Below are 22,467 nucleotides of genomic sequence, written 5' to 3'. Positions count from 1 at the left end.
ACACAGGAAACTAATAAGACCCAAGAAGCTTTGCATCATTCTTCTTTTTACATTTTTTATTACGGAAAATTTCAAACACCTGAAAGTAGATGGAAAAATACAACATAATTGCATGTTTCCCTCATCTAACTTCCAGAATTTATCCTTGGCCAATTTTATTTCATCTGTATTTTTTACCCACTTTCCCCTCAAGATTATTTTGAAAAAAATTCCAGATATAATTTATAGGTATAAATATTTCAGTTTATAAAGCTAAACATAACCACAATACTATCATTATCATACTTACATTAATAATAATTCCTTACAGTTAAATATCAGTCAGTATTCAGATTTTCGAAGGTCCAAAAAGTTGTCATAATTTTTTTTAAGCTGTTTTGTTTGAATCAGATCCAAGTAACTTACACACGTGATTGGCTCTTGTGTCAACTGTTTCATGATTTATGGTTCTATCTCCTGTTTTTCTTTTTCTTGCTATTTCTTGAAGAAACCAAGTTGTTTGTTCTCTGGTTTCCCACAGTCTAGTTTTTACTGTTTACATCTTTGTGGTGTAGATTAACACATCCTTCTCAACCCTGTATTTCCTGTAAATTGCTAGTTGAGTCTGTGAACTTGATCAGATTCAGATTCTGCTTCCTTCTTTTGGGGAAGATCCCCTTATCAGTGGTATGTTCTTCCATAAAAAGACATTAATGCCTGGACTTCCCTAGTGGTCCGCTGTTGAAGACTCCACCCTCCCATAGCAAGGGGCCTAGGTTTGAACCCTGGTCAGGGAACTAAACCTTGCATGCTGCAACTAGGAGCCCACATGCCACAGCTAAGACCTGGCACAGCCAAAAACTGATGCTTGTACCTAACAGGCTCTCATTCTGCAATGTTTGTGGCCATTGATACAATGCATGGATCCACTTATTTGTGAGTATCTGCAAAATGGTCATTCTGAATCTGTCATTCCTTCATTCTTTTTCAATCAGGATACTTCCTTTGAAGGAGACTTACTGTGACCTTCCATTTGGTTACCCAAGGACAGAGTTGATACAGGAAAGACAGGGAAAATGTGCTTTCTTCTTAATTTTATTTTTGTCCATTTTCAAAATAACACGTTTTTGTTTTTGTAATACCCTGTCCAGAAACCAGTTCATTTTTGTTGAAGGTGCATATTGTTTAATCAGTGTTTGATTTGCTTTGTTTTGCTGGTTGGAACACAGAGCACATTACCATTTTAAGGACTAAGCCTGGCTTTCGAAGCCTCTCTCTTCCCTCAATAAAATGAAAACTGAACACCTCCAGGGTTTGGCTTCAAGGGAAAGGTAGGCAAAGTCAGCACCCAAATGCCATTTCTCTCAATTTCCCCGTGCACTGTGTAGGACCTGTCTGTCTTATTTTGTGTGTCTGACATCCACTGTCACTTCCTGAGAGACTTTGAACTCTCTGTGTTGTCTGGGGGAGGTAGTGCCTGTTATCTCTCTAGAATGCTAGGAAGGTCCACCTTTCTGCTCCTGGTGCCTCCTGCAGGCAGGCATGTGATCCCGGTCAGCTGATCAAACCTCAGTCCTGGACTTGGACTCCAGAGCGGGCCAGGAGGGGGACCGTGAGGCCACTTGTCACTGGTGCAGGCCATGCCCTCCGCCCTTTGTGCTGCACGATGGTAGCTGTGTTGCTGTGACTTTATCTCTGGAGTCCCCCTGGTTCTTGGTTGTTTTCTGAACCTGAGCCTTGTTTAGGCTTTTTTTTTGGAGCTGTGAGCTCCTGCTATCATTTCAGTAGATCCCTGTGTGCTTAAATAAACAGTGCAAGTTGGCAAGTTGTTGCCTGCAGTTGGGATCTCTGGGTGATTCAGTCATTGGCGTTAAGACAGTTGGTCTTATAGGAGACACGTCTCCAGAGAACTGTGGGATTGGGGATGAATTATCTGACTGAGTGGGATTAGACAGAGTCCAAGTAGGAAATCCAGCTGTCTCTGGCAGGCAGTTGTGAAATAGCTACCCCACCCGGTCACATGAATTCACGTTGCACAATTTACAGCAAGGTTCTGGGCAACCAGAATATTAACTAGTCAGGATGGTGGGGTGGCTGCTCCTGCCTGCAGTGGAAAGTTTAAAGCAAGTAAACAACACATTCAAGTCTCCAAACTAACCTACTGAACCTAAAGAACGTCATTTCTTATAGGTAGTGTGCATGTGTGTGTGTGTGTGTGTGTACAAGTGTGCTCGTGCACTCAGTCATGTCTGACTCGTCCAACTCGTTGTGACCCCTCCCCCCATGGACTGTAGCCCACCAGGCTCCTCTGTCCATGGGATTCTCCAGGCAAGAATGCTGGAGTGGGTTGCCATTTCCTTTTCTAGGGGATCTTCCCGACCCAGGGATTGAACCTGGGTCTCCTGCATTGCAGGCTGATTCTTTACTATCTGAGCTACCATGAACAGTACTGAACATTTCACTGAGGTATAATTTACTTTGCAGGGTTATTAAGAGGATAAAATAAGTTGATATAGAAAGCACTTTGTAAACTGTAAAGTACTGTTTCTTTGTTTTTTTTGGTTTGGGAAGAGCACTGAACAGGAAGTTAAACAAAAATAAATCAATCAATCTGAGAATAGCCCAGAAGACCTTAGCTAAACCTAAAAGGAATAGTCTTGGAAATAAGAATTTCTAGTATTTTAAAATATGAGTGTTATCTGCTGGTCAAGCAATCATTGATTATCCTACAGGAAAAGCAGTGCTATAAACAAGACTCTATCTGCTTTGAAGAGCTTACAAAGGAGTTAATCATCTAGGTGTACTTCAGGACATTTGTGTTATTACAGACGGAAACTTAGAAAATGGGAGATATGGTTTAGCGCATTTTTCAATCTCTTTGCAAGGCTGGCTTCATGACTATGGCATATCATTGGTTAATCTCATACTTCATTAAATATATAGCTTAAAATGATTTTTTACAAGTGAAAACAAAATTCTGTGGTCACTGAATTCAACTTTTATTGAGGATGTAATGAGGAATCAAACTGCCCCTGTCCTCAAGGGACTCATTTGCAACTAGGTAAACAAATTTTACAAGACAAGGGAAGACGCTGGGAGGGCAGTGCCCACAGAGAGCTTGGGGAGCCCTGCAGGGACTAGGGGGACTGTGGTGGTGGGGGAAGTAGAAATGTTTGGAAGCCACATGGAGAAAGCGGAAGCTTTGCCTTTGCTGAGACTTGAAAGTTTCAGTGCAGTGGGGGAGGGAGGAAGGCCCAGTGGAACACTGCGTGCAGACAGGAGGCAGGAAAGGATGTGGTGTTTTCAGGGACCACGGAGAAGGCAGTAGGAAATGGATTACTTTTCACAGAAATAAGGAATGAATATTGGCTCTATAAGCACTAATTAATTTACATCATGATTGGCTGTCTACTCGGTGTTTACCTTTCTTTAGGAACTATTTGTATTTTTTTCCCACTGTTATGGAAATATTATAATTGATGAAACATATTAGGAAAAATGTAAACATATTCATTAAAGTGCTTCTCTCTTCAGGATTTTGCAGCTACTGAAAGCTTTGACTACCACTAACGCCTTAACACCACTACCACCACTAACACCTTGATGAAACAAAGCATTACCCGAGTAGAGGAGAATTATAAAGGCTTGAAATGTCTATAGTTTTCCGATCAGTGACTGACTCATCATAATTTTCAACAGTTATGCCTTCAGAATCTTTGAGAGAGGTCAGAAATCCATTGTGCAGATGAAGAAACTGAAGCAAACAGGATTCTTCTTGGTCTCGATGTGAGAGACCAGAGTACATCAGGGAGATTATTGCTTTTGATCGTATCAAGTTTCTCAGGCCGGTAAGTTTCCGTTTATTTTGTAAATCCCAAAGTGGAAGGCGTTCTGAGATTTCTTCTTCTGTCTACTGGAAATATGTCACTTGTTCTTCATAAAGTGCTCAGAGTGCTTGGTACTGTAAGAAGCTAGAAGGGGGACTCTTTCTCTGAGAGTTTAGAAGAAAGGACCGGCAGCATTGATTATTCATGAAGTCCTGATCGGAGCTAGTTTAGATCCTTCAGAAGTCAGAGCGTATGATATGTGCATTCGGATTTTTTTTTAATCACGATTAATCATCTGTCCGAAGCGTCTTCGCTGGATTCTTCTTGTATAAGAAGGACATAGCTTCCCGTATTTCTGCTGACGTACTTGACAACACTGCCAAAGCAAATGAGACATTTAAAAACCTGTGATTAAGGCACTACATAAACAATCTGTGTTCTATCCTTTCTCTTGTTGCATGATTTTTTAATAAATTATGCAAAGAAGGAGGGTAGTGGTTATTTTGAATCTAGCAGACTTTTATGCATAGATTTCTGAAAATATTAATAAAAAAAACTACATGAGTTCCACCTCTTCCAAATTCCTAAGATGTCCATCTCCCACTGTCTACTCTGCGTAGTCCCCACAAAATATTATAAGCTATTAGTGAAGTTCATGTTTCATGCCTGTAACTGAAACTTGGACAGAAGACATCTAGACATAATTAAAATAGCAGGTAATTTTAATTTTAAAAATACTGAACAGATTTAAAAAATAAAACTCAGAAGACCATCTGCATTTACATTAGAAGCATTATTAAAAGGATAACAGCCTTTTATCTCTCTGCACTAATTTTTCCAATTATAAAAGCAATATGTGTCCACAACAGAATATTTCTAAATATAATGAAGAATAAAATTTAAATGAGCCATTATTCTGCTTCCCATGTAGTACAATTCTTATAAAAGTCATTTTTCACCATATGGATGCACCATCATTTATTTAACCAATTCCTATCATCAGCCATTTTGGTCATTAAAATATTTTGCCATAATGAACTTTTTATATATAAATTTTTGACATTGCTGATCATTTCCTTAGGGTAAGATTCTAAATGGAATCACTGGTTCAAATGCCATGAACTTTTTTGGGGAAACTTTTGATACGTGTTCATGAATTGCTTTCCAAAAATGATAATGCACGATAATACTACTTCCAGCAAAGAACAAGGTTGCTCGTCTCATCAAGTGCTCACTGGCTCAGCATGGAGTTTTAGTATTGCCAATTCAACAGGTGAATAGCCTCCTTCTAAAAAGGTATCTGGTAAGAATAGCTTTTCATCACAGTTACAGAGGACTAGTAAACACTACTGTCGTCCAGCCTCTGCAGATCTAAGTATCAGCGTTCCGCTGAGAGAGACGTGCTGAGGTCCTACTCGGAACAAGGTGCCTGCCCAACCTTGAAGGAGTTAAGAGCCTGTGCAGACAGGCTCTGTCCTCCCTCCCTCACGGCGCTCAGGGGGGGCGAAGATCCCAGGCCCTGTGCCCCAGCTTACACCCTCCTTTCCTGTTCTCAGCCGCGTGAGATGGGCAGACCCAGCAGAGGCCGGTTGAAGGGCTCTTGGCTCAAGGCTTGGGCCCCACAGAACGTGTCAAGTATACTTGCTCGTGCGTTTTCACAACCACTTACCTAGATGGCTTACACTTTTTGTTCATTGAAAGGCAGAGGAAGAAACATATTATTTCTCACGAGTCTGTGCCTCTGGTCATTTTATTCTATGTACTGTTCATAAATAGAATTCTGTACTTGGCATTTATTTGTATATTTACATTTGAAAAGGAAATAATTTAATAAGCCAACTCTCAGGAAAGGAAAGAGAATTCTTAATATCCAGTGCATTCTATCTGCTCTTATCATTTACCCAAGAATCTGTATTAAAGTATATCTTCTCAGAGCAATCTTTGACCTTCAGGGGATAATATACTATAGGAAATCATTTGAATATATATATGTATATGTGAATATATATATTCTTAGAATATATATGTGAAAAAATATATATATAGAATATACATATTGATATATATTCTTAGACACTAATTACCTCAGTTGTTCATTTAAAGATAAGGGGTAGCTTCTCAGAGTCTCCGTCTAATCCAGTCTTTCTTCCTCCTAGACCTGGAAGGCCATGCCACTATCTCTTTTTTCTTAAGTCTACAAAATTATTGACAGATGTCATCATGTCTAAAAGTTCTTGAGAAAAATACATTCTGAGGCAAAACTTCAACAGATCTATGTTATTGTATTGGTAAAGTCAGGGAGTTCGTTCAATCCATCTAGCCTTTGATAAAAGGATAAAAAATAAATAATGACCTACCATAGACTGATGGTTGGAATTACCAATAAAACAGCGGAGAGCAGAAAGACAAAGCCTTTGTACCAAGCAACAGTGGCTGAATAAATTCCGTTGAAAGTAGAAACCGCAGTGATTCCGCCAAGTGTTTCTAAGAAAGCAAGACAAGCAAACATGGTACCTGTTTGGGGGCGGGGTGTGGAGGGAAAGAGAGAAAAGGCTGAGTTACAAAACAACAAGCCAAAATAACAGAAAACTGCAAACATGGGGGCGCTGCCTGGTGAAGGAGGCAGTCACCCATTTTGTGGGTGAAGAAACTGAGGTCAGGAGTTCTCCTTGGACCTGACGAGAGAGGAGCTGGAATCAGTACTTCCAGGATCCACAGGGAAAAGCTAAAAAGCCCCGGCTGCTTAGGCGTGTGGAATCAGCTGTGTGTCTGCCCTGACCACAGCCTCAGACACAGAACCACCTGCCCCTGAGGTTCCAGGCTCCCCCCTGCCACTCTTGGTCCCTGGGCTAATCTGTGACACAGCTGCGGGGCAGGATGGCTCCCTGTGGGCAACATCCAGGTCAGGTCAGATCCGGCAAGAGTGACAGGCAAGGCAGAGAGACATAATCTTATCACATGTACCTGTGTGCTAAGTCGCTTCAGTCGTGTCTGACTCTTTATGACCCTATGGACCGTAGCCCTCCAGCCTCCTCTGTGCATGGGATTCTCTACACAAGAATCCTGGAGTGGGTTGCCATTCCCTCCTCCAGGGGATCGTCCCAACCCAGGGATCTTATGTTTCCTGCATTGGCAAGCAGGTTCTTTACCATTAGCGCCACCTGGGAAGCCCTTGGGAATCTTATCATATGTTCTGCAGTTTGAATTTGATCCCTTCCTCTAGAGTAACAAAAGAATCAGTTACATCAGTTTCCTGTTTGACTCGTCCAGTAACTATGTCACTGCCCTGTGCTCTAGTGAAGGTTATGCCACAGGCTGTTACTAAGTGATTCTCTAAAACATACTTTTCTGTCTTAACCTGCTTACAACTGTCTCCCCTCGGAGGGGACTCTGCTGTCCCTCTTGCTTGCTACAGCCCGGGCATGGGAAAGGGCAGGCCTTGGAGCATTGCTCAAGAAGCCTGAAAATGGCTTCAGGGTCAGCTCAAGCTCACAGTCAGTCAGAGAAATGGTCCTTATTCCATGAGTTTTGAGTCCTGTCTGGAATCCAAGACCATGTTGACTGAAGAGTTAAACTTCCAAAAGACAGTTGAGCATCTTGACGCACTTTTCTTCCTCTTGGTCAAATTTCACATCACTAAGAACACCGTGGCTGTTCTCAGCCCCTGGCTTCAGTGGTATAAGTCCCTACAGTTTCTGCAGATTCTTCTTTCTTTTTAAAGCTGCTGTGTTTGTTCCCTACTTTGCCGAGTTTCCTTTTCCATGATAAACTGTAATGCATTTTCCTTATGAGTGAGTGAGTGAAGTCGCTCAGTTGTGTCCAACTCTTTGTGACCCCATGGACTGTAGCCCACCAGGTTCCTCCCCCATGGGACTCTCCAAGCAAGAGTACTGGAGTGGGTTGCCATTTCCTTCTCCAGGGGATCTTCCCGACTCAGGGTTCGAACCCGGGTCTCCTGCATTCCAGGCAGACGCTTTAACCTCTGAGCCACCAGGGAAGCCCAGTGCTAATTATGTAAATGATTGTGCTTAATTGGATTGATAAGGAAGGAAAAAGCAAGCTTGAGGATCACCTTTCACAGCTGGATTATAGTTTAAATAATATAAACTATATTGTTTTCCCCATGGTCTTGCCTTTTTAAACTGTGTATTTATTTTTGTCTATTTATATCTTCACTCTATTATACATATTCTGGTGTGTGTGTGTGTGTGTGTGTGTGTGTGTGTGTGTGTGTGTGTGTGTGAAGTTGCCTCAATAGTGTCCCATTCTTTGCAGCCCTATGGACTGTAGCCCGTCGGGCCCCTCTCCATGGGATTTTCCAGGCAAGAGTACTAGAGTGGGTTGCCATTTCTTTCCAACATATTCTCATATATTGCTTCAGAGTCTTCATTGAACAACAGGACATATGTTCATAAAACAAACCTCTCTCTGCAGAATGCTAAGTTATCAGAGATGCGTCTTCTGAACCCAGTGAAAGTTCTGTCCATGTCAAGTGCAATTTGCTTTGTTCACTGCTGTGTGTCCAGGGTCTAGCCGTGCTGGCACACGGTAGACATCTAATACAAACTTGTCAAGTGATTGAATAAAAGCTTCGTTCAAGGGCACAGTTATCCATCATCATGTAGCATATGGACTTGGTGCCTCCATGATAATACAGGATTATACAGAATAAATGATATTTATGATAATACAGGAAGTCAGTTTAATTGGAAACAAGGTCTCCTAGTTATCTAACTATGGCATTGTTTTATTTTATTTCTGATGCCTTGCTAAAGCCAGGGATGGTGCCATGGTGCTAATCCTATTACACAGTGGCTTGAGTCTTTTCTTGTTGGAAACTCGGTCAGGCTGTGCAAACAAACAGCTGCCCTCTCAAGAAATAGCTCTAGCTTCTTGCTGCAACTCCCTGAGTAGTACAACTTGTTTAATAGTTACCAAAGATAAATTGATTAAATAAAAGCACAATGGAGTTTATTTTCTAAACTTAAAAAAATTCCAATAGATGTCAAAACTCAAGTCTGTCTGTTTTTACTGGGTCCCATATATTAAACTGGCTCAGCTGATAGAGAATCCTCCTGCAACATGGGAGACCTGGGTTCGATTCTTGGGTTGGGAAGATCCCCTGGAGAAGGGTAAGGCTACCCACTCCAGTATTCTGGCCTGGAGAGTTCTGTGGACTGTATAGTCCATGGGGTCACAAAAACTTGGACATGACTGAGTGACTTTCACTTTCATGTATTAATAGAATTTCAAGGAGTACACAGATAACAAACTAAGAGGGAGTCCAGGGTGCTCTAGTGATGAATTTCATAGCTGTATGGAGCACAGAGATTTCAAAATAATTAGCAAAAGTCAGTTTCCTCCTCTTTTTTACATAAGGTATTATAATAGAGATAGGGAGAAGCACCTGAAAACCTCTGTAGCACTTCCCTTCTCAGATTGCTTTAAGGTGCCTAATGTGAAGAAAGCTGAGTGCCGAAGAATTGATGCTTTTGAACTGTGGTGTTGGAGAAGACCTCTTGAGTCCCTTGGACTACAAGGAGATCCAACCAGTCCATTCTGAAGGAGATCAGCCCTGGGATTTCTTTGGAGGGAATGATGCTGAAGCTGAAACTCCAGTACTTTGGCCACCTCATGTGAAGAGTTGACTCACTGGAAAAGACTCTGATGCTGGGAGGGATTGGGCGCAGGAGGAGAAGGGGACGACAGAGGATGAGATGGCTGGATGGCATCACTGACTCTATGGACATGAGTCTGAGTGAACTCCGGGAGTTGATGATGGACAGGGAGGCCTGGCGTGCTGCGATTCATGGGGTCGCAAAGAGTCGGACACGACTGAGCGACTGAACTGAACTGAACTGAATGTTTTAACAAAAATATCTATTTTTAGAAGTAATGAAGGACGGAAGTACATTCACTTTTATACATTTCAATACCACCAGAAGGATTTCTTCATTTGCAGTTAAGAACAAAATGACTCTACTATCCTGGAGCAATGGAATCACAATGGAATTGACAAAGTTATTTCAACTCGTAATAAGACATGTCAAAATGCAAACTACAGATTTTGAAATGTCACTGTATTTAATAATATGAAACCACTTCTCAAGAGTTGATAAATAAACCAAGCTAAACTAAACCAAAGTAAATAATACATTCTGACAAGTCTATTGTAGTTCTAAGTCAAAGCAGGTTGATATTTCTTTTTGTTTGCTGAACAGTTTTATTGAGATATAATTCACATAATATAAAACTCACCCCTTTAAATTGTACAGTTCAGTGGTTCTTCTATGTTCACAGAAACTGGGCAACCATCACCCACCATCTAATTTTAGGACATTTTCATCTCCCCAAAGGACTCTTTGTGCCCATTATCGGTCACTCCCTTTTCTCCAGTCTGTGGGGAAGCACTGGTGGAATTCCTGTCTCCATGAATTTGCCTAGTCTGGAAATTTTGTGTAAATGGAATCATATTTATATAATAACGTGTGGCCTTTTGTGACCAGCTTCTTTCATTTAGCATAATGATTTCAAGGTTCATTCCTGTTGTAATGTGTATCATGACTTCATTTCTTTTTATTGTGAAGTCACAGTCCATGGGACAGACACACCTCTGCTTACGCATTCACCAGTTCATGGACATTTGCATTGCTTGTGCTTCTTGGCTATTATAAATAATCCTGCTATGAACATTTGTGTGCAAGATTTTGTGTGGACATATGTTTTCGTTCCTCTTCAGGGTATACCTGGGAATGGAATTGCTGAGTCATACGGTAACTCTATTTAACTTTATCAGGAGCTATCAAACTGTTTTGTTAAATGGCCACGTCATTTTAGATGATTTTCTCACCAGCAGTGCATGAGGGTTCCAGCTTCTCCACATCCTCATCAACACTTCTTACGGTCTGTCTTTTTCATTTCACCCATCTCAGTGGGTCTCAGTGTGGTTCCAGTTTGCATTTCCCGGATGGCTAATGATGTTGATCATTTTTCATGTGTTTGTTTGGCCAGTTGTACGTCTTCTCTGTAGATGTCAGTTCAAATCCTTCGCCCATTTCTTAATTGGATCATCTTTTTATTGCTGAGTTTTAGTATATTTTGGACACAAGTTCCTTATCAGACATATGGTTTGCAAGTATCAATATATTTTCCCATTCAGTGGGCTGTCCTTTCACTTTCCTTTTTTTTTTCCCCTCTCTCTTTCCTTTTTATTTTTTTAAGTATGGAAGTATGGCAAAACACTTACAGGAGACTTGGAAAATACAGAACAAAGTTACATATTCTTTTCACTTTCCTGATGGTGTCCTTTGAAGCATAAAAGTTTTTAATCTGGAAAAACTCTAATCGATCTGTTTTGTTGTTGTTTTGCTTTTGGTGTTGTATCTAAGAAACCATTACATAATTCAAGAAAGCATCTAAGATTTTACATAATGTAGTTTTTATATTCCTAAGTGATTTTCCAATTACTCTGCATCACACAGTCAACAAACATCTGAGTGAATATATAGCTACGTCTTATGCGTGGAAAAGCATCCAGAAATATATTTTTAAATGTTTTGAATTATGCAGTCTTCTGCAGTGAGATGGGGCATGTCCAGAGCAAGCCCTCTGCAGCACCAGGCCCTGGGCAGGGGCTCCCTTGCCTGAATATCAGCTTTTCCTAACACATACCTTACCACTTGATTCAAAAGGAGTTCTGTGCAGAAAAAGGGTTGAGAATATTCTGAAGAAACAGACACTGATCGTACACGGCTACGGGGTGGTACAGATTATAGAGTCATTCTGTTTCTTAAGCAAATTACACTCACCTTGCTCAGTAGAACGAACCACTTTTGATATCATGGACCGTAGAACAGAGAGCGGCATGACAGTGAAGAGAAATGGCAGCCTGACTGTGAGAGGAAGAGATAACAATTAACTGGCTCGATCGGAAAACTCAGGGTCAGTTTTAAGCCTGAAACACTTTCCCTCTAAATAGTTCATTTTCTCTAAGCATCCTGCTTCATTACTTCTAATGACTGAATTAATTAATGGAAGAATTCTGCTTAATAAAGGAAGATAGACAATGGACAGGTCAGTTTAAGATGAGTTTACTTTCTGCAGATGTAGAAAACAAACTTAGGGTTCCTGAGGGTAAGGGGAGAGAAGGAGGAGGAATTGGGGGATTGGGACTGACACATACACACTGCTAGATATAAAAGAGATAACTAATAAGGACCTACTGTAGACCACAGGGAGCTCTACTCAACAGTCTGTAATGGCCTATATGGAAAAGAATCTAAAAAAGAGTGGGTATACGTATGTATTTGTATCACAGATTTACAGTAAGTTTTTTGTTTTCTGGTTTTGCTCTTTCAGACTCGGCATTTTTAGTGCTAGCGTTCTTTTATTGATCTGCTCATTGGCAAACTGGTTCCTTATCTTGTTGGTTGTTCATCTTTGTGGCTGAAAAATTTCAGGAACACAAATTGCCTTTGTTCTTAAATTCTGACCCTTAAGAGTCAGTAGCATTTTTCATTATAAGATAAAACAGTAAGATATTACATTTGCAGATCACTGTAAAGTTCTCACATATATTAACTGACTTTGGCCTTGGCAACTCCAAGGGAGACGGGGAGAGGGACCTGTCCTTTTCTGAACTCTTGGCATTGTGCTAAGTGGTTTACAGTTATCTCTTCTAATATTCGTGACAATCCTCTGAATCAAGCACCACGATGCCCATTTTAGCGATAAAAAAATAAGGGCTCAAAGCAGTTCAGTAACTAGCCTAAGATCACCTGGCTCTGCAGATGGAAATTAAGCACAATTCTGCTTGGTCATCCTGCCTCCCTGCAGGGTAGCAAGAGGTTAATATACTGCCTTTGTAGAAAAAGACTAAATGGACCTCTCTTGAGGTCTTACTTTACAGATCCTTTAACCTCTGCAAGCGCAGTATTTTCACTCAAGCCTTACAAAAACCACTGATGGGGTGCAGGTAGTTAAGGAAACAGGTCAGCTTGTCAGAATGTGATTCATCAAAAGTTAATTCATGAAATGATCAATTTGCTGAAATTTCAATTTGCAAAGTCTTCTTGAATACATCCAGACGAGATCGGGCACGTTCAGGGTGGTATGGTCATAGGCTTGAATATATTCAATGAACATTTTTCTTATAAATCTTTTGAGCATCCTTTACATAACAGTCTTATTTTTTTAAATCTAAAGTAGCCTTCTTAGTAGCGCTTTAAGAAATATTTTAAGTTGGTGAATGTTATATGGAAGAACTGATTCACAAGAAGAAGTTTCCTCAGGACAGTTTCTGGGCAAATGTGCAAATTTAGAAAATTGTGGTTATTAAACAAAATTATTTTAAGTCAGTTGTTTTTCAGCTTCTGGCAAATTTGCTTTTAACAAATTACCTTTAATTAAACTAGAATACATTAAATAGAGAATCTTGTATTAAAGTTTCTCAGCCATCAGACTGCATTCATTTTATATAAACATCAAATACGAAATTCCAGGGTACACTTGTAACTCGTAACTTACCTAAAAACATCATCAGTGTTGTTCTGGCAAAAGCAGTCATAGCCATGCCCACCATGGTGGTAAAAGTTCCTATGAAGGCCATGTGAATATCGTCCATACAGTAAGAAAAAAGCCATATTCCTAGGAAACTGCTGAAAAAAGTGAAACTACCCAAAGCTGACCCGTAACCTATTAAAACTTCATCCCAGCAGAGCGGCGAATCCAGTTCATAAAGGACAAAAATGGGGGAAACACCAATGGTCACGAAAAAGTAAGTGATCATCGTGAAAAGCAACAAACAACACAAAGACCGCTGCTCACCAGAAGCATTTTTAAAAAGCATGTACGTTCGGTGAAATAGGTTTTTAAAGGTTTCGGTCCACGATACAGAAATATTCTGAGATGAAGACTCTTTCATCGAATCCTCAAGAAAAAATAAAACATAAAGCAAGTTCACAAAAAGAGCCACGGTAACAATCAAAAAGGACCACACAAAACCTAACCCTCTAATAAAATAGCCAGAAGACAATCCTGTTAATCCACTAACAACTCCAAACAGGAAGTCAATTATGGCAATTCGGATGGTTCTTTGTTTCTTTTCTTTACACTGATCAACTATGTAGGCAAAAGAGGCTCCCAGAAGTGTGGTGTAATTGCCAAAAAGTGCACCAATGAAGGTAGATGCAATCAGAAGCTGGACTGGAAGGGCAAAATAGGAAAGCAGACAGAGCCAAGCACTGTTTGCAAGAGCGCCGACAGAAGACAAAATCAGAGGGAATTTCCTTCCTCCATGGTCGCTGTGTGACAGAAACACGAACGTAGACACGAGACCAGGAATTAACCCACTTATGTCCATCTGCAGGTTAAAAAGAGACACCTTTTTCTGGACTTCCTGCAAAGAAAAAGAAGACAAAGTGTTTACAGAGGTGTTTACAATGTGCCTGAAAGTATTTTGGTATAGACTTTTGAAAAATCAAGCAAGAGCTGGTAAGTCAGGGATGGGGAATTTATAGTGCATGAGTTTTTTGTTTTTGTTTTTAAAAAATATTTATTTATTTGGTTGCCCTGGGTCTTAGTTGTGGCAAGCTGAATCTTTGATCTTTGTTGCACCACGTGAACTCTTAGTTGCAGGTCCCCCAGCATTGGGCACGGAGAAGGCAACGGCACCCCACAACTCTCGCCAGGAAAATCCTATGGACAGAGGAGCCCGGTAGGCTGCAGTCTATGGGGTCGTGAAGAGTCGGACACGACTGAGAGACTTCACATTCACTTTTCACTTTCATGATTGGAGAAGGAAATGGCAACCCACTCCAGTGTTCTTGCCTGGAGAATCCCAGGAACAGAGGAGCCTGTTGGTTGGGCTGCCATCTATGGGGTCGCACACAGTCGGACGTGACTGACTCGACTTAGCAGCAGCAGCATTGGGCAAGACATCTCAGCCACTGGACCACCAGGGAAGCTCTCAACTTAAATCATTATCCAGTTCACAACACAAAGATCAAGAGCTGATATAATCATCAATGCTCAGTCATAATGTTCAAGGTCCACAGTGGAGACACTGACCCATAAAAATAAAATATATGTATTGGTGTATCTCTGACTCACATCAAGGATCCACAGAGCCCAAGGCCTCAGGACTGGCCATGTAATGACTTCTTTTTTCTTCTGTGGACCCTGATAGCTCATCTGGTAAAGAATCTGCCTGCAATGCAGGAGGCCCCAGTTCAATTCCTGGGTTGGGAATATCCCCTGCAGAAGGGATAGGCTACCCATTCCAGTATTCTTGGGCTTCCCTTGTGGCTCAGCTGGTAAAAAATCCACCTGCAATATGGGAGGCCTGGGTTCAATCCCTGGGTTGGGAAGATCCCCTAGAGAAGGGAAAGGTTGCCTACTCCAATATTTTGGCCTGAAGAATTCCACAAACGGGTCGCAAAGAGTCAGACACAACTGAGCAAATTTCATTTTCTTTCACTTTCTTCTGCGGACAGTTCGCACTAAGAGATCACGTTCTAAAGGAAAAAGGATACCTTTTCCCATGATACATCTTTCTGTCTACACTAAGGGAATGAATATTACATGTAAGTATCATATTTGACAGACTTTTATTTAGGTAGAGCTCAGATTTCCTTTTTACATGCATCTCCACAAATATTCCTTTGTTTACTAAAAATTAAGATAAAACCCAAAGAAGAGTTCTGTATTGACTAAAGATAGTAGTGTGCCATGAACTAAGGAGTGAGATGAACTCCGCTTTCCCGAGGCCTGACAAAACTATGAGCACACAGATTGGCGGACACAACCATCATTGCACTAGTTATTTAACGTAAAGAACTTGGGGTGATTTAAAAGCATTGTCTTCTTGCCTCTTCTCTGTATTTTCCAAACTTTATATTAAGGCTGGGTGCCATTTTTATAATGGTGATGACTAAACTCAGTTTAAAGGCTTTCCACATGGCACTAGTGGTAAAGAACCCACTTGCCATTATGTCTCATTGGCAAGGTATAATCAGAAACAGGTTCAGTCCCAGGGTCAGGAAGATCCCCTGGAGGAGGGCATGGCAATCCACTCCAGTATTCTTGTGTGGAGAATCCCATGGACAGAGGAGCCTGGCGGGCTACAGTCCATGGGGTTGCAAAGAGCTGGACACAACTGAAGTGTTTTAGCACACATGCAAACTCATTTAAAAAAATTTATTCATGTCATATTTAGAAGGCACTCTAAAAACCTGATGAACCACAAAAATATCAGATACTGAATTAATTTTTAAATAGTGAGCCTATTTTTATATATTTATGCAATTCAAGCCATTCTGTATTGCCAAAACTTGAATCATCTTTGCTTCTAACCTTTCCCTTCGTCCGTGTTCCCCAGCACAATCTATCCTGCCCACCCTTCCTCCCCCGCCAGTCTTTCTCATGCCTTTATCTTCTTGATGGTCCCATAGTTGCCATGTGAACAACTCCCATTGGTTTTCCTCTCTACTACTCTGGCATCTCACTGGTCTCTTTACTCAGTTCATGTGTAACACCAGTCTTATCACTTTGCAGATCACAGACCCGGATGCTGGGCACATCTCCCAGAGCACACTGTCAGTGTGTCTCTCACCTCTCAAAGCTGCAGTGTCTCCCCAGCCTGCCTGAGAAAGTCCACGCTCCTTAGGCTGGTGCCTGGAGTTCCCGAGATGTGGCCTGGCCTCACTCCTCCGCGTCATGCCCACTCATTCCAAGTACAGTCTATGTTCCAGGCACCATCCACAGTCAGCCCTACTTGGATTTCCCTGAAATTCCCAAACCCACGTCATTACCCCTCCTTCCGAAGCTTCTCACACAACAGTTATCATCCGCTAGCTATACTTTCTGTGTAATGATTAAGAGCTTGAGCTCTGGAATCAGAGGAACCTGGATTCCATCCAGTCAGTTCTGTACACAGCAGTTTTGGGTGATCTTTATAGCTGATTTGAGTTGTAGTATAAACATTGTAAAAAACAGAAAATAAAAAAAAGTTTTAAATTAAACAGAAGGACAGAAGACAGTCCTGATAATCCACTGACAATTCCAAACAGGAAGTCAATTATGGCAATTCAAATCATTCTTTCCTACTTTTCTTAACATTGATCAACTATGTAGGCAAAAGGGACTCCTGGAAGTGTGGTGTAATTGCTAAAAAGTGCACCAATGAAGGTAGACGCACATCAGCTCACGTCACTCCTCTCATCATGAGCACGTCAGCTCATGTCACAGTCCCTCAGTGACTTTCCTTCCACTGGGGTAAATGCAAACTCCTTGTGGGTGGTGGCGGGGGCTGGGGGGCAGTCCCCCAGCACAGATTCTGCAAACCTCCAGGCTACTTGCTGTTTTCTCCACTTGATCGATCTGCACACAGCTTACTTCCTTAATTCAGAACCACCTCCTCAGAGAGGCCTTCCCTGACCATCACTCCAACTAAAGCAATCCCACTGACCCCTACCCAACGCTCCAGCCCCTCATCCTGCCGTTTTTCTCCCTAGAGACTCACCACCCCTTGACAGGACATGATATGTTACTCTAGATGTGCATTCCATGACCTCCTTACTCCAATCTAAGCTCCCAGGGCAGGTGCAGAACCTTGTTCTGTCACCACAGTACCGGCTCCAAGAACAGTGCTTCCAGGTACTCAATAGACAGATGGATGACATGAACGAACCATCAAGTAAAACAGGAGTCTGTAACTTGCTGTGTGTGAACCTGACCAAATTACTTAACTCCAGAGCTTCTTCATCTGACGAGAGGGAATGTCAACAGTCCCAATCTCGCAGGCTGCCAGGAGACTTAAATATAAGGTGCTCCGCACAGGACCCTCCTACAGTCAGTGCTAAATCACTCTTGCCTGTTTTGTGTCTATACTAGAATAAATTTCTTGAGCACATCTTGGTACCTCCTACAGACATAGGAGCCATCAAGTAAGTATTTATTGAATAAACAAACAAGTGAAACAGTTATCTTTTAATCAACTCCTCCACAAGATGTTCCAGTTTGGGGTTCTCCTCCCTTTTCCACGCCTCCTCCTATGTCCTGTTCTCTCCTTTCTATCCACTGTCATTCCAACCCAGTCTTTTACACAGACTGCTCTCATCTGCAACCCATGTTTTGAAATGCAGATTTTAACAAAGGAAACTCAAAGCATCTGTCAACCATAAATGTTGAGACAGAAGAAATCCTTGTGTGTCTATATGTTTTAAACTCTGGAGAATTATAATTATATGTCATATAAGGGTAGATGATAGAAATCAGAGTGAAAAAATGCTATTTCCTATACAAGATGGAACAGAATAACAATGTACTGAGACAGGAGAAACTAAGGAAAGTACTGCCAGTTTTAAGGAAGTCACAATTTCATAGGTTAAAATGTATATATTAATTTCAGTTGAGTAGAAAATATTCCTTATCTGCTGGTAACAAGGGACTCTGTTAGTTATTAAAAGGTTTATACACAAATTCCTGGGCGAGAACAATTTCATCATCTGCTGGGAAACCTGAAATTGTCCCCTCCAAGTTTAGAGGTCTGTCTCTTATTTTTAGGGGTATAAGAGCAGTCCACAAACCTCTCAACTTGCATGTGGCCAGGACACACCTAGGGAGCTGGGCACTGAGACAGCCACTCAAGAAATGGGCAACATGTGTTCTTGGATTTAAAGAAGGGAGAATATTCTCTGAAAAGCTGAACAGGGCCAGGGAGGGGCCAGAAGGAAGTGCTCTTAGGCCCTAAGGTGCAGGTGGTGAGGAGGTTGCCACACCCCATCCCAGTTGTGGGTGGGGTGGTATCCAGTTCCCCAATTTGAGAAAAAGCACCTGAAGCCCCAGTGCACTGACTGTAAACCAAGGCATCCAGGGCAGTGGGCTCTCCTGACTATTAATTCAATGAAACCACAATCAATCAGTCAGTGAAAAAGTTTGGCAAAAATCTTCAATATGAGACCACTGCTCTGGGCAGCGAAGGGCTTTCAGCAGCTGGGCCAGGCGGGAAGTGGGGCCAGTACTCGTGACCACACAGTCACAGGGGTCACCGGGGCAGCTGGACCGAGGCCATCTCCCCTCAGCTGGAGGGCGAGGGCAGAAGACTTTTCAGTCACTCAAGTCCTCTCCTCCTCTATCCCCCTCTCCTCTCCTAGGGCTCCGGTGAAGGGACACACAGAATCAAATGCAGAGACTGATGAGACTCTGGAAACTTCTCACTCCCTGGCAACGACATCCATGTAACAGGAAACATTCTTTTTTGTTTGTTTGTTGGCCTTGGCATGCGGAACTTCCCCGACCAGGGATCGAACCCATGGCCCCCACGGTGAAAAACACAGAATCTTAACCATTGGACCACCAGGGAAGTCCAAAGAAACATTCTTGAAGGGAGACAAAACCAAGAAGAGAGACTCTTGGCCCTTCTGTTTTTATGACCTCCTTCTAGGCCAGAAATTTGATATCCATATGGCTGTTTGGAAATAATCTCTTTTTCTCTGAGGGTGCAGGTGACCCAGAGTCCCCTGACGGTTTTTTCCTCTTTTGACTGGGGAGGCAGCGCCACTCTTTGGCCCCTCTTCCCAAGCAGAAGAATTCAAAGCTCCTAAGTGTGGTTGTTTTTCAGGCATTGTTGCTGGGGGCGGGGCAGGGAATTTCCCAATCTGGCTGCTCTCTCTTTTGCATTTGGACATTGGCAGGCTCTGTTAAGAACTGCCTAAGGAGCAGGAGACTGGCAGTGTCCCTCCTGGGGGTGGAGAGTGGATGGGGAGAAGGACAGGCTCTGCGGTATCTGGCAGGACATTTTCACTGACCTCAGAGCACAAATGGGTGCTCTCCACCCCCACATCCCCATACAGATGCTCCTCAGCATTTGAGGGGCGGGGATCAAAGCTGATTTGATAACACCAAATGGTGGATGGCACATGCCACCCATACCGCATGGTGGACACTGGCCCGGGGCCCACAGTCTTCAGGGAAGGGCTATGTTCTGGGGTCACCAAAAACTGGGTCAGGTGGGCAGTGGAAAGAGGCAGGGCGAGGGGGCAAGGGAAAGGTAAGACCCATGTTTCATTCCACCTGTGTCCACCGAGCACTCATTCCAGCCTGCCCTGCCCAACTTTCAGGCTTTCTGTGGGGAAGGAGGAAAGAGACAGCCACACAGGAGAGGAGACTGCACTGAAATCTTCTGAGAGAAAGGAGAAGAGCCAGAATCACAGGAGAAGAAAGGGGTTTTAAGGAGAAGAGGCAGATTAGAGGTGTCAGGGAGCTTCAAACAGAAAGAGAACTGAATAAAGGCTCTTGCTTTGGGACTTTGGGGTTTTAGGGTGACCCTTCAGAGATCAATGTATGATGAGAGCGGTATCCTCCTTCCTTTAAAACCCCGCTGCACATTCCTTTTATAACACACTTTAGGGTTATTTTCATGTCTTACCTCCTGGAATGCAAAAATCGGGCTGCTTTTGTTCTTTGCACACTCAGAAGTATTGCTCTCAAGTGCAATGCTGTAGTTGCCCGTTTCTTCCCATATCCTCCTGTATACATATTGTGTTGTCAATGGGCTGTTCAGAGTCAGAGCGAATACACTAAGGCAAATGACAGGTTCTACAAATGGAATCTTCATCTTGCTTGGGTAGAGAGCTGGAGTTCTATTAAAGAGAAAAGGAGAGAATCAGTTGTACTCTTATCAGATAGACTAGGTTTTCAACAATGGGGAAGTTAGGGGCATTTTGTGGAGTAAACAAGCACACTAGGGAACAGAAAGCAGTAAGCACTTCCGTTGAAAATAACTTTTCCATACTCAGTAAACCTGAGACTGTCATACTTCTCATTTTTAACAGTTGGACCTTTAAGGACTTAGGATGATTAACTTGGACCTTTAAGAACTCAAGGGATCTTTAAGGACCTTTAAGGATGTTAGTCACTCATCCCTATCCGACTCTTTGTGACCCCATGGACTGTAGCCCTCGAGGTTTCTCTGTTCATGGGATTTCCCAGGCAAGAGTACTGGATTGGGTTGCCATTCCCTGCTCCAGGGGATCTTCTTGACCCAAGGATTGAACCTGGGTCTCCTGTATCCGCAGGTAGATTTTTTACTATCTGAGCCACCAGGAAGGTCCAAGAACCCTTAAAAAGATTCTTTAAAATAGTCTTAGTAAGTTATATCCCACTGGGGCAACCAGTGATCACACTATAACTCCCACGTTGTATACTGCCAGCTGGTTTTCATAGAGGAAACAGTGAGGTTGCTCTTGGGACACAACAGTTACGTAATTGTTTATTATTGCTTTGGCTGCTGAACAGGGGGCAGGAAGGGGGCCTTTAAAGAAGCAGCTCCCAGTCGTAATAGGGGTTGTTTCTTTTGTTTAACTCACCCCACGGTCACGGTCTTCCTGCCAGGCTGCTGGGCGCGAGTCTGACCATTGTCGGGGCCCGGAGTCTTGGGGGGATTTCTCCTTTCAGGGGGGCCTGCCTGCAGCGCCTCCTGGGCAGCAGGTGCGCACGGAGGCTGGGTCTGCGCCACCGCGCTGGGGCGGGAAGGGGAATGAAAGTCCGTTGAATTCGACCAAATGAACCAGCTCGGGAAACCTCAAGCCCTTATTTTAAAGCAAACCAAGACAGCGCCCTTCCGCGTCCAGGGGACAAGCGCGACGGTCCACCGCGCAGCTGTCGCTCGGCTCCGGCTCGGTCCTGCGTGCGATCTTGGTCCGGCGGGTCCTGGGGCCCGCGCGGGACAGCCGCGCCTGCGACCCCGGCCGGCAGTCCCTGAGTCCCCAGCCGGGCCTGCGCGCGGTGACTCAGCGGCGCCGCCTGCCCCGGGGACGCGCTTCTGGGGTGTTAGTCCCCCAGTCACCCCCGCCGCCGGGGCGGGCACTGTTCTGATTTCCTGCGATTGGGCCCCGCGGCCAGCACCCCCGCGGGGATTGGTCCGCTCCGACGCCACTCTCGAGCTCCCGCGCCCAGAGGCCCGCCCACCCCCGCGGGTCCCTCTGCAGCCCCCACAGCCCCATCCCCACCCCCCACCCCCCCCTCAAGTTCAAGGACGCGGGTAGAGAGCATTTCTGGGACCGAATAGCGCTCTTCCCGGGAGCACACAGGAGATCTGTTGCAGAAGTGACATTCTGGGGTGCAACCACCCCCGTCCCCAGCAGTTCAGTGGGTTGGGCAAGTGCCCTGGGAAACGCGGAAGAGGGGCACCCGGTAGGGGTGCCCGTGGAGGGTGCAGGAGAGAGAGTGCTCCGAGCCGAGTTAGGTGGTCGAGAGTGTGGTCGCGGGCTCTTCCTGGTGGTACGACCTTGAGCTAATTATTTCATCTCTGTAGAGTTTCCATTTATCTGTCAAGTGGACAGAACAGTTTCACAGGATCGTATTGCTGAAACCCTTGAGGTGGACACAGAGCATAACCCTGGAGCAAAGCGGGGATTGCACTTTTCCTCCAGCGAACCGCCAGAAACACCCCTAAGATGAACGAGCTGGATTTACTACTTGTAAGAGGGAGGGATGCATACTCAGGGGACCAGGGTGGGGGGGGGCATCAAAAGCTGTGTTTTCCAGCGCAGAGGTGTCCAAGAAAGAAGTGTTCTGAAATGGAGGGAGAACCAGGGTAAACTGGGTGACCCGGATCAACCTATTTAAAACCAGACTCACAAAACAGCTTGACTCATAGACC

General features: G+C 43.4%; 1 protein-coding gene and 1 non-coding gene across 2 annotated transcripts; both read right to left on the bottom strand.

The window, feature by feature from the left end:
* Window positions 1-44: 44 nt before the first annotated feature.
* Window positions 45-21,610, bottom strand: SLC46A3 (solute carrier family 46 member 3). The gene is made up of 6 exons (XM_004012148.6): window positions 21,173-21,610; window positions 20,233-20,446; window positions 13,332-14,202; window positions 11,615-11,698; window positions 6,164-6,320; window positions 45-4,182 (listed from the first exon to the last, which is right to left on the bottom strand). Exons 2-6 carry the CDS (start codon window positions 20,419-20,421, stop codon window positions 4,098-4,100), a joined length of 1,386 nt encoding a protein of 461 aa, XP_004012197.1. The 5' UTR covers window positions 20,422-20,446; window positions 21,173-21,610; the 3' UTR covers window positions 45-4,097.
* Window positions 7,731-7,803, bottom strand: TRNAS-GGA (transfer RNA serine (anticodon GGA)). Its single transcript has one exon. It is a non-coding gene; the product is annotated as a tRNA-Ser (tRNA).
* Window positions 21,611-22,467: the final 857 nt, after the last annotated feature.

Source organism: Ovis aries, chromosome 10, assembly GCF_016772045.2.
Source record: "Ovis aries strain OAR_USU_Benz2616 breed Rambouillet chromosome 10, ARS-UI_Ramb_v3.0, whole genome shotgun sequence".
NCBI lineage: Eukaryota > Metazoa > Chordata > Mammalia > Artiodactyla > Bovidae > Ovis > Ovis aries.
Note: the sequence above shows the minus strand (reverse complement) of the source record. Positions and strands in the feature narration are given on the sequence as shown.